The sequence below is a fragment of the Pseudophryne corroboree genome, chromosome 7, assembly GCF_028390025.1.
Source record: "Pseudophryne corroboree isolate aPseCor3 chromosome 7, aPseCor3.hap2, whole genome shotgun sequence".
Lineage (NCBI taxonomy): Eukaryota > Metazoa > Chordata > Amphibia > Anura > Myobatrachidae > Pseudophryne > Pseudophryne corroboree.
The window spans coordinates 352,209,538-352,222,525 of record NC_086450.1 but is presented as its reverse complement, the minus strand read 5'-3'; the positions used below and the strand labels follow the sequence as shown (position 1 = coordinate 352,222,525).

The 12,988-nt window shown below is 46.9% G+C and overlaps 1 protein-coding gene across 1 annotated transcript in view; it reads right to left on the bottom strand.

Annotated features, from left to right (window-relative positions):
• Positions 1-12,988, bottom strand: part of LOC134943684 (pancreatic secretory granule membrane major glycoprotein GP2-like) — a 124,576-nt gene that overhangs the window by 47,933 nt on the left and 63,655 nt on the right. The window contains exons 9-10 of the mRNA XM_063932393.1: positions 5,025-5,233; positions 1,582-1,739 (exon numbers count right to left, since the gene is read on the bottom strand). Coding sequence (XP_063788463.1) covers positions 1,582-1,739; positions 5,025-5,233 — 367 coding nt within the window. The remainder of the gene's footprint in view (positions 1-1,581; positions 1,740-5,024; positions 5,234-12,988) is intronic.

Here is a 12,988-nt window from a genome sequence, read left to right as displayed (position 1 = left end):
TCAGGTGCTGCTCTGGTCAGTTAGTGAGCGTGCGGGAGCTAGAGTGCACTGGTATAATGAACCATGCTCCGACCATCACTATACTGCTGCTCCCAGGCCAGGCTCGTTGAAGTGGCCTTTAGCAGGGGCCAGGGAGAGAATGCTGCCAGGATTGTTGAATTTCTTAGGTAACCCTCTCCCGTCAGTAGAACAGCTTCACCACTGCTCCCAGCTAGCAGCAAAGTGCCCGCTAGCCTAAGCATATGATAACTTGCAGATTGCGTTCCAATAAACCACAAGTATGGAAGCATGGCTGTTGGCCAACAGTGTGAGCCAACCCAGCCTGAGTGTGAACTGGCCTGGACGAGGGGGAAATGGGACCAGACAATCAGAATATGTCCTGGTATCCCGGTGGGTCAATCCGTCCCTGCCATAACATATCTAGAGACTTTTAATAATTTTTATAGAATTGCCTGATTACTCTTACCTACAGTAAGAAGGGATGGCCATCCGTGGGTTACAGGGGCGGATTTAGAGGTCAGAGAGCCCCTTAGTCACAACAGTAACAGCTGCTCCCCTTTCTTCCTAATTTTATTGATTATTGATTGTGCATACAACTTACAGAGGCAGTATGTGTATGTCCTACCCAATTTTGATGGCTTGTGGTACAGCAGAGTGGAAATATTTTGAAGTTACTGGTAAATTTAGGTCTGATAGTACCAACACATGCATCCAAGTGCCACCCCTAGGCACGTGCCTCATGGGAAATTCAGCAATTGTGGGTTACCCATCGATGGTACCAGTGATGGGTAGCATCAATGGTGTGAAACCATCTTCATTGGAACCATCGATGGTCACCCATGCCTTACACTACATTAGGCTGCCCGCCAATGACAGTTCGGGAGTGGCGCTCCATGGGAGTGTCGGGGGCGGAGCTAAGCCCTGTGGCCCTGCACCTTGAGAAAAAAAATATTCAGTGGTTGTTTATCATCAATGACGGGGAACCATCTGGTTCTCTTACATCGATGGTGAAACTATTTTACATCGGCCATAGGGGGTTATTCCGAGTTGATCGCTCGCTAGCAGTTTTTAGCAGCCGTGAAAACGCATTGTCGCCACCCACCAGGGAGTGTATTTTTGCTTTGCAGAAGTGCGAACGCCTGTGCAGCAGAGCGCCTGCAAAAACATTTTGTGCAAAACAAGACCAGCCCTGAAATTACTCTTCGTGTGCGTTGATTCTAGTGTTACCGGGTTCGCTTTTGACATCACACACGCCCAGCTTTCGTCCAGCCACGCCTACGTTTTCCCTGGCACGCCTGCGTTTTTCTAAGCACTCCCTGAAAACGGTCAGTTGACACCCAGAAACGCCCCTTTCCTGTCAATCTTCTTGCGGCCGCCAGTGCGAATGAAAACGTCGCTAGAACATGTGCAAAACCACAAAGGCCTTTGTACCCATATGTCGTGCGTGCACATTGCAGCTAGCGATCAACTCGGAATGACCTCCATAGACCATTAATGATTTTGAACCATCGATGGTCATCCCTAACAGTAAGCTAATTGGAATCAGTTATAGTGGACACGAGATGTGGCAAACTGGCTTACCTAAAAAATGGATTCACAACTGTATACAGACTGGTCAGCATGTCGAGTGGGTATGCACAAGATATTTTTAAAATCAGCTCCTCACGCCTCTCAATTACCCCAACAGATTCTATTATAAAATCCAGAGTGTTTTCATACATTGCGTGGGTTGAATTTTTCTGTATGCAATATAAAAATATATAACATTTTAAAACATTATATAAAGGACGGTCAGTATAACCTATGTCAACCGCTTTTAGATCGCAATGCCAGGTCTCACCCGGGAATTGGAAACTGGTCCTTCCTGGGTGGGTCCTGGCATTGGACCCTTACACATTGGCTTTCCGACCGGCAATACGCCGCATCGAATTGCCATCGCAAAAGGGGGGCAAAGCTGGCATCGGGGGCAGAGGTGGTGCTAGGAGAAGAGATCATCTCCACTTCGCCTCTGATGTGAACAGGTCCCGGGTCTCATCGACCCAGCAACCCGTTCACACTGCACCTGACCCAGTATTAAACCCGGGAATAACCCTTCTTTATTCCAGGGTTGAATTACCGGGTCACGCGGCCCGGGGATTCAGCAGTGACCCCTTTCACACACCACAGCGACCCGCCTTGACTCAGCAATATAATGGGTTATTTGTGCAGTGTGAAAGGGTATTAGTAGTATTGTGCAAACTTTAAACCCATTGCAGTCAATCAGAACATAGCTATATTTTCTCTACCACTGCTTAAAAAAAATAACCTACTGTAACACCTATTTAGTAAAGACAGGTTTGTACAAATTGCACCATTTTGTTAAGAAATACTGCAATCTTCATTATTTCTAAATATTATTAGGTGCAAAAAAGAAAGTATTAAGGAAATGATAAAGTGAGTTCAGCATAAAAAAAAATAAACTAAAAGATCAAAATTATTACAGAAAAATAACGTAATAATGTGTATTAGTATATCTATTATTTCGTTTGTTTTTTCAAAGATTAATTACAATTAATAATTTTTATTGTATTTCTAATTTGATGAGCAAGTGGAGAAACTAGGGATGGGATGTATCAATGGCTAAAAAGCAGTCAAAACTCCCCAGCCCCCATATGGTTTGAGCTCTGGAAAACAAAACTTTCTAAAGCTTGTACAGTGCATCCTGAAAGTTATCACAGCGCTTCACTTTTTACACATTTTGTTATGTTACAGCCTTATTCCATACTGGAATAAATTAATTTTTACCCTTAAAATTCTACATACAATACCCCATAATGACAACATGAAAAAAGTTTCTTGAAAATTAGCAAATTTATTAAAAATAAAAAACGAAGAAATCACATGTACATAAGTATTCACATCCTTTGCGCAATACTTTGTTGATGCACCTTTGGCAGCAATTCCAGCCTCAAGTCTTTTTGAATATGATGCCACAAGCTTGGCAAACCTATCTTTAGGCAGTTTTGCCAATTTCTCTTTGCAACACCTTTCAGGCTCCATCAGGTTGGATGGGATGCATCGGTGCACAGCCATTTTCAGATCTCTCCAGAGATGTTCAATTGGATTCAAGTCTAGGCTCTGGCTGGGCCACTCAAGAACAATCACAGAGTTGGCTTGGCTGTGTGCTTAGTGTCGTTGTCCTGCTGAAAGATGAAACGTAGCCCCAGTCTGAGGTCAAGAGCACTCTGGAGCAGGTTTTCATCCAGGAGGTCTCTGTACATTGCTGCATTCATCTTTCCCTCTATCCTGACTAGTCTCCCAGTTCCAGCCACTAAAAAAACATCCCCACAGCATTATGCTGCCACCACCATGCTTCACTGTAGGGATGGTATTGGCCTGGTGATGAGCAGTGCCTAGTTTCCGCCAAACATGATGCCTGCCATTCACGCCAAAGAGTTTAATCTGTGTCTCATCAGACCAGAGAAATTTGTTTCTCATGGTCTGAGAGTCCTTCAGGTGCATTTTGGCAAAATCCAGGCAGGCTGCCATGTGCTTTTTACTAAGGAGTGGCTTCCGTCTAGCCACTCTACTATACAGGCCTGATTGGTGGATTGCTGTAGAGATGGTTGTCCTTCTGGAAGGTTCTCCTCTCTCCACAGAGGAATGCTGTAGCTCTGACAGAGTGACCATCAAGTTCTTGATCACCTCCCTGACTAGGGCCCTTCTTCCTCTGATCGCTCTGTTTAGGAAGAGTCCTGATGGTTTTGAACTTCTTCCATTTATAGATGATAGAGACCACTGTGCTCATTGGGACCTTCAAAGCAGCAGATATTTTTCTGTACCCTTCTCCAGATTTGTGCCTCGAGATAATCCTGTCTCGGAGGTCTACAGACAATTCCTTTAACTTCATGCTTGGTTTGTGCGCAGACATGAATTGTCAAGTGTGGGACCTTATATAGACAGGTGTGTGCCTTTTCAAATCATGTCCAATCAACTGAATTTACCACAGGTGGACTTCAATTAAGCTGTAGGAACATCTCAAGGATGATCAGTGGAAACAGGATGCCCCTGAGCTCAATTTTGAGCTTCATGGCAAAGGCTGTTATTACTTATGTACATGTGATTTCTTAGTTTTTTATTTTTAATAAATTTGCAAAAATCTCAAAAACCTTTTTTCACGTTTGTCATTATGGGGTATTGTGTGTAGAATTTTGAGGGAAAGATTTAATTTTTTTTTTTTTTGGAATAAGGCTGTAACATTAACAAAATGTGAAGCGCTGTGAATACTTTTCGGACTGTACTTGATAGGCAATGCTGTCTAGACAAGGCATTGTCTGTACATAGGGGGTCATTCCGAGTTGTTCGCTCGTTGCCGATTTTCGCTATGCTGCGATTTGTTGCAAATTGCGCATGCGCAAGGCACGCAGGGCGCATGCGCTTAGTTATTTAACACAAAACTTAGCAGTTTTGCTGTGGCTTCTGCAATGCTTTTCAGTCGCACTGCTGTTCGGTTCATGATTGACAGGAAAGGGGCGTTTCTGGGTGGCAACTCAACATTTTCCCGGCGTTTGCAAAAAAACGCAGGCGTGTCAGGGAAATACGCGGGAGTGGCTGGCCGAACGCAGAGCGTGTTTGTGACGTCAAACCAGGAACTAAACGGACTGAGCTGATCGAAATCTGCGAGTAGATCTGGAGCTACTCAGAAACTGCTAAGAATTATTTAGTAGCAATTTTGCAAATTTTTCGTTCGCAATTCTGCTAAGCTAAGATACACTCCCAGAGGGCGGCGGCCCAGCATGTGCAATGCTGCTAAAAGCAGCTAGCGAGCGAACAACTCGGAATGACCCCCCATAATTTCCCAAGAAGGATGAAGCAGAATTCCTAAATATTAAGCTCTAGTATCCTCGTCCCTGCACAAACATTTTTTTTTATTATCTTTTGCTAAATGTTTTTATTTGGGCATTTCACATGTTGAAAGCTTGAGATGATTTAAGATTGAAATGCAGCAATATATCAAAGAAAATAATTTTAAGAATTTGACATACAGTTATTTGAAGTCCGCATTCTCCTGCTTGAAGTGGAGAGATTATGGAAAATGTGTTCATGATGGGTTCATGGTGTAATCCAAAGCAGCTGCTGTTCTTCAGAGTAATACTACTGGCATTGAGGTTCAGACTTTTCAGTTGACATTTCTGAAATGTGGCTTTCATTTCATAGACTCCACAGGTCAGCTCAGGTTTTATGTCCGCAACAGCTGAAAAATGGATAAATGATATTACTTTGTATTCCATGCTAAGGGGCTGATTTAATTAGCCATGGTTAATATCCGCAAGCTAATTGATATGCCGGAGCTATTAAGTTATAGCTAGAGACAGTCCACGATCAACCTGCAGGCTGCATTTAATGTGGATTTCTGTTTTCTAGCACAAGAAGGCTTGAACAGAAATCTGTGTTAAAAGCCCTGATTGCTGGTGCCACACAGCTGTTTACCCATAGCTCCAGAAACGTACCCTGAATTATATGGGTTAACATGCGATAGCGGGTATTTCACTGTGCATGAAAAAGGTACTGTAATTGAACAGCCTTGGACATTAAAGCCAGAGGCTACCATCCTTTTTCTATCTGCAGTAAATTACCGCATGTAAAATTACAACACGTTAATTAAAAAATATTAATTAACAGTGTTGGACTAGGGAATGATGGGCCCACCAGGGAATTACAATGGTGTGGGTCCTGGAAGGGCAGTGATGCAAAGATGAAGGGGTGTGACCTTCCATTTGAGGGGAAGTGTCCAACCCCCACCAGGGAGGCACGGTGAATGAAGAACTTCCTATTCACCTTACCTCTTTATTTTTAGCACCGTAAAAAGGGCATGTTTATCATTTTTGCCAATGCAAAGCTACTGTCTGGCACCCTTCCCATCCACTATAAATACATGTGAGGTGCTCAGTCCATTACCATCAAGAGAAGAGCAGTGTGAAACAAAACATACCTCCCAGCTGTTCAGCTAAAATCTAGCCAGTCAGTCATAGAATACAGTAGTTGATATGACTATTTCTTACAAACTACATGGTTGAGTCACATTACTATGAGCACCTCCTACATTTGACGTCGGCACCATGTAGCCCATGAAGTACATCACGTGTCATGTGCTGGCTTGGTGGGTATATAAAGTGTGCGATAGGCCCACTGCACACATCATTCATTGTTGTAATGGGTAAAGGGGGCAATTTATTAGAGCTGCAAAAAAGGAGGATTGTCAGCTTTCAGGCCAAGGGTGGCAGTATTTCTGAAACAGCGCAGTTTGCTGCTGTGGTGAAGGTGCATTGTGACTCGACAAATGGCACCATTGTAAATAACTGATGTGGAATCTGTGGCACACCACGTGCCATTGATGTGAGAGGTGAACGTCGGCTATGAAGGTGCGCGAGGGACGACCAACACATTACAGTGGAGCAGCTCACCATCAGAATGAACCTGGGGGCTACCAGTGTGTCTAAAACAACAGTTCAGCTCATCTAGCTGCTGTCCATGTACGTTACTCTGGCTATTAGCTGGTGGTCATAATAATGTGACTCAACTGTGTAAATGCTTAATTTACAAAATAATACAATGTAAGATATCTGTTGAATTGCTGGACTTTAATAGCACAATGCCAATACACAAATTTCAATTGAATAATCTTCAAATTAAAGTTTTCTACAAAAGTCCACAGTATCAATGTTCTATTTGGCAGTCCTAATTGAATTGTGTTGTATAAACCTTTCAAGCCTCAATTGCTTTACAAACGATGAGTTTAGAAACCTAACCTATGGCACATACATGTTATTGCATTGAACAAACCACTGTCAGATGAACAACAGGGCAGCAGGGGCCCTCACACAAAGCTAAAACACCAATGTGGGGGGAACTGTGACATGAACTTTGCGCACTACAGTGTGTTTAACACATTTGTGGTGCTGGAGTATTCACACAATATACTTTTAATAACATCACCAATACAGCATACTCCCAAGTTATGGTAGAGGCCCCATAAGATAGTTGCCTTAGGGTGGAAGGGCGTGCCTGCAAGAGCTCCTGAGCTCCAGTGATACCTGTGTGATCTCGCCCCCTCTCCCAGCTGTAGGAGTCTGGGAGCAGGCAGCTGTGTCAAGGGAGTCCCCTGCCTGAGCTATTCAACATCTGCTATTGTTTGGAACTACCTTATAATCATGAGGAAGCTGTGGGGGACCCCGTCGGCTTCACCGGTGAAAGTAAAGAAAAAGGAAAGTGCAGGAACATCTGGCCGGCCTGCAGCGGCGGCTGCTGCGGCGGAGGATCTAAAGAAAAGTCTACGGCAGCCAAGTGTCAAGTGCATGGGACCTGCAGGAGCCAGTGGAATGCAAGTCACCCGCGCCGTGCAAAGGGGGGGTACCCTGGAATAAGCGGTGCCGCGAGCGAGGATCCGTGGAGCTGCCGGTGGTCCTTCTGCTAAAGGGAATATGGCGGAGGCGGATCCGGCCTGAGAAGTGGAGCGGTGCCTGCGCTGCGGAGAAATCCCAAGAAGGGTCCCCGTATATGGCAGACCCTCTCCCGTGCCAGTGGCAGGTACCTCTGGGGGTGGTGTAGCCCCCAGGTGGAAAGATGCAATGACCGGGGGTTCCCGTGCGGGGACTGGGGGGAAGCTGGGAGATGGAGGGGAATGGTGGGAGCCGCTGGATAAAGAAGCAGATGTGATGGAGCCAGTGTCCTGGTATGAAGTTTTCCTCCAACCCCCCTGTGCTAGCAGAAGGTACCCTTGGGGGCACGCCAGCTCGCAGGGGGAGATCTGTGGATGCCGGGGGTTTAGGAGTTAAAGAGGATGCAAGCAGTATGGAGGAGAGTATGGATGAAGAATCGTTGGTATCAGAGAAAACTCTGACACTGAATCTGACACAGAGGAGATTCTATCGCAGATGTCGCTGCAAGAGTTAATAAATGAATCAAAGAAAATAAACTGTAGAATCTCAGCAGCAAGGAGAAAGAGGAATAAGTGCCCAATGTGGGAGAGACAGTGCTTCACGGACGAGATGGAGGAGCTAACCATGTACCTAATTCGTATAAAGGAGAAAATAGCGTGTGTTCGTGAAGAAAACATCAAATCTGCAAAAGTTCAGGCGCCAGAGGGGTTAATCAGCTACTACGGATTCCCCTGTAGTGGAGGAGGTGCCAGTACAATGTCCATCGGTGCTGGGGGAGCGGCCAAAGGAGGTGTGCAGTGGAATCTTCAGTTTGCCGACTGTCGGGATCCCGGTGCACAGTATACCGATGCCGGAATCCCGACAGCCGGCATACCAACACTTTTTCTCCCTCGTGGCGGTCCACGACTACCCCCTGGAGGGAGAATAAAATAGCGTGAAGCGCCACCGTGCCTGCAGCGTGGCGAGCGCAGCGAGCCCGCAAGGGGCTCATTTGCGCTCGCCACGCTGTCGGTATTCCGGCGGTCGGGCTCCCGGCGCCGGTATGCTGGTCGCCGGGAGCCCGGCCGCCGGCATACCATACTACACCAATGGAGATAGAGGGGCAGAGCCAGCGGTAGCAGTCAAGCAGAGGAGAGGAGGAAATCCCGGTGACGTGGCTGGTGAGGTCATCATTGAGGCGGAGATCCCGGTCACTATGGAGACGGAGGGGAAGCCCGAGACCAGCGGTGGAGGCGCTCTGGCTGGCAGGGAAGGAGACAGAGCTATGATGGCAGCGGTGATCCCAGGAGAGCTGTGGTACTGCAGAAGCGGCAGGGAGGTCCCGGTGACATGGCAATGGAAGTCAGTGGAGGGGAGGAAATCGGAGCAGTAAAGAATATGCAACCTGTGACCTGCGGTGTGGGTACCCCATCCGAGGGACTAATGACGTCAGCGGGAGTCCCTATTAAAGCAGCAGCACCATGTAGCCCAGTGCTGGATGCTAAAGGCGACTTGGGGGAGAATGATCCCAGCAAACGAAAGGAGGGGGAGCTGGGGGAGCTCCGAAGCTTTCTTGCTTGGGAGGTGGGAGCCCACTTGAGCTTTGCAGGGGGGGAGGGCAATCAAGTAGAAAAAAATAAATAAAATAAAAATGGAAGTGTAAATGAAAATAAAAATGGGAAAATGGTGGACAAGCCCGGGTTGGTCCAGGGCCAGCCAAGGTTGAACAAAAACTTGCTTTCGGAACAAGAGAAAGAGGTGGTGAGGACTGTGTACGGGGACTTACAGGCACCCAAAAGAGTGCTGGCAGCAGCAAGGCTGATAAACTTTGCTGCTCTAAAGCATAAAGATAAAAGTAAACATTTAGAACCTGTGCAAAATGTGGCAAATGTGATAAATGAGGTTGCAACATCTGTTATGTCTGTCCCACCTACAGGTGAAGACGTACCCTCAGAGGAAGCAGGTAAATCCTATGCCAAAGCACTTAAAAATCCACCAATAATTAACGAAGGTGAAAGTTTTGGGGGTGGCGGAAGGGAATCTGTTGGATATGGCAGGAGAAACATAATCCAATTTAAATGGATGGGTGAGGGGGAAACCCCGTCAAAGGTGATTTTTCTAAAAAAGTTGTTTGCATTGGAGTTTGTCACAAGACAATTATATTCTTGTATACATCCTAAATTTGACGTGGCTTTCATGGCTAGCAGTGTTATGCATGCCTGCTTCTCAAAATGGAATGATTCAGCCTCTGAAGAAGTTTTTAGGGATTTCAGAATCTTTACGGCACTAAAATTGAAAATGTTAAGATGTCAATCCTAGTACGCAATGAAGCAATCACAGAAAACTATATTAAGTTTTGTTTATTAAGACAATGTGAGAGGGTTATGGGGCTAGAAAAATCTGACTACACATTGGGGGTGTGGGGTGGTACATGGATTGCCAGTATACGCTTGTTGAGGAGCCCTGAGGGGGTGAAACATCTGCCATCCGCCGCATATATTGGCCGTGATCGCATTCAGGTTTTCTACCAGGGTCAGCCAAAAACTTGCTTCAAGTGTGGCGACCCTAAATATCTGAGCCATGAATGCGACACGGTCAAGTGTAATCTATGCGGCGGACTGGGCCACACCTCTCGAACATGTAGTATCATCAAATGTAACTTGTGCGGGAGAGAAGGGCATCCTTATAGCAGATGGCCGGAGGCAACGAGTACTAAGGAGTGGAGGAGAAGGAGGGAGAGTAGGGAGGAGTTGGAGGCACAAGTAGTGTCTACAGAGGTGGAGATGACAAGGATAGAGCAGGGAGGGTCGGTAAGGGTGCAAGAGGGGAAGGCAGACTGGAGGTTGGAGGGAAGAAGGAAGGAGGAAAGAGAAAGCAAGAAACAGCAGGAAGAAGGGTTTCAGTTGGTTAAAAATAAGATTTTACTTACCGGTAAATCTATTTCTCGTAGTCCGTAGAGGATGCTGGGACTGCGTAAGGACCATGGGGAATAGACGGGCTCCGCAGGAGATAGGGCACTTTAAGAAAGCTTTGGATTCTGGGTGTGCACTGGCTGCTCCCTCTATGCCCCTCCTCCAGACCTCAGTTAGGGAAACTGTGCCCAGAGAAGATGGACAGTACGAGGAAGGATTTTTGTAAATCTAAGTGCGAGATCCATACCAGCCACACCAATCACACCGTGTAACTTGTGATAAACTACCCAGTCAACAGTATGAACAACAACATAGCCTCGGTTCAACCTATAAACTATAACATAACCCTTATGTAAGCAATAACTATATACAAGTCTTGCAGAAGAAGTCAGCACTTGGGACGGGCGCCCAGCATCCACTACGGACTACGAGAAATAGATTTACCGATAAGTAAAATCTTATTTTCTCTAACGTCCTTGAGGATGCTGGGACTCCGTAAGGACCATGGGGATTATACCAAAGCTCCCAAACGGGCGGGAGAGTGCGGATGACTCTGCAGCACCGAATTGAGCAAACAGGAGGTCCTCCTCAGCCAGGGTATCAAACTTACAGAACTTTGCAAAGGTATTTGACCCCCACACCAAGTAGCAGCTCGGCACAGCTGTAGTGCCGAGACCCCTTGGGCAGCCGCCCAAGAAGAGCCCACCTTCCTAGTGGAATGGGCCTAAACCGATTTAGGTAACGGCAATCCTGCCGTAGAATGCGCCAACTGAATCGTGTTACAGATCTAACGAGCAATAGTCTGCTTTGAAGCAGGGCCGCCAACCTTGTTGGCTGTATACAGGACAAACAGTGCTTCTGTTTTGCAGATCCTAGCCGTTCTGGCCACGTAAATTTTCAAAGCCCTGACCACATCAAGGGACTCGGAATCCTCCAAGTCACGCGTAGCCACAGGCACGACAATAGGTTGGTTCATATGAAAGGATGAGACCACCTTTGGCAGGAATTGAGGACGGGTCCGCAATTTCGCTCTATCCATATGGACAATCAGATAGGGCTTTTAGTGATAAAAGCCTCCAATTCCGAAACTCGCCTAGCCGAAGCCAAGGCTAACAACATGACCACCTTCCAGGTGAAATATTTCAACACCACTGACTTAAGTGGTTCAAACCAATGAGACTTAAGGAACCGTAACACCACGTTAAGGTTCTAAAGTGCCACCGGCGGTACAAAAGGAGGCTAAAAATGCAGTACTCCCTACACAAACGTTTGTACTTCAGGAAGAGAAGCCAATTCTTTTTGGAAGAAAATGGATAAGGCCGAAATTTGAACCTTTATCGATCCTAATTTTAGGTCCAAGTTCACTCCAGTTTGAAGGAAGTGAAGCAGACGGCCCAAAAGGAATTCCTCCGTAGGAGCATTCCTGGCCTCACATCAGGAAACATATTTTCGCCATATTCAGTGATAATGTTTCAATGTCACTTTCTTCCTAGCCTTAATTAGGGTAGGAATGACCTCCTCTGGAATACCCATTACCGCTAGGATCCTGCGTTGAACCGCCATGTAGTCAAATGCAGCCGCGGTAAGTCTGGGAACAGACAGGGCCCCTGCTGCAGCAGGTCCTGTCTTAGAGGAAGAGGCCACGGATTCTCTGTGAGCATTTCCTGCAGATCTGGATACCAGGTCCTCCGTGTCCAATCTGGAACAATGAGAATTGGTCTCACTCCTCTTTTTCTTATTATCCTCAACACCATGGGTATGAGAGGAAGAGGAGTAAACACAGAGACCGACTGGAACACCCACTGTGTCACTAGGGCGTCCACAGCTTACTGCCTGAGGGTCTCCTGACCTGGCGCAATAACTCTTCGTGTTGAGGCGGGACGCCATCATGTCTATCAGTGGCAGTCTCCACCGAATTGCAATCTGTGCTAAGACTTCCTGATGAAGTCCCCACTCTCCAGGACGTAGGTCGTGTCCGCTGAGGAAGTCTGCTTCCCAGTCGTCCACTCCCGGAATGAACACTGCTGACAGTGCGCTTACATGATTCTCCGCCCAGCGAAGAATTCTGGTGGCTTCCGCCATCGCCACTCTGTTCCTTGTGCCGCCTTGGCTGTTTACATGAGCTACTGCGGTGACGTTGTCTGACTGGATCAGAACCGGTTGGTCGCGAAGTAAGGTCTCCACCTGACGTAGGGCGTTGTATATGGCCCTTAGTTCCAAGAAGTGAAGACAAGTCTCTTGACTTGACCAAAGACCTTGGACATTTTATTTTTCCCTGTGTGACTGCTCCCCAACCTCGGAGGCTCGCGTCCGTGGTCACCAGGATCCAGTCCTGAATGCCGAACCTGCGGCCCTATAGAAGGTGAGCATCCTGCAGCCACCACAGGAGAGATACCCTGGCCCTGGGGGAGAGGGTGATCAACTGATGAATCTGTAGATGTGACCCGGACCACTTGTCCAGTAGGTCCCATTTGAAAGACCTCGCATGGAACCTGCCGAAGGGAATGATTTTCCCCGGACTCGGGTGCAGCGATGCCGACACCTGTCTTGGTTTCAAAAAGTTCCTGACCAGAGTCATGAGTTCCTGGGCCTTCTCTATCTGAAGGTAAACCCCTTTCTGGTCCGTATCCAGAATCATACCCAAGAAGGGCAGACTAGTCATAGGAACCAACTGTGATT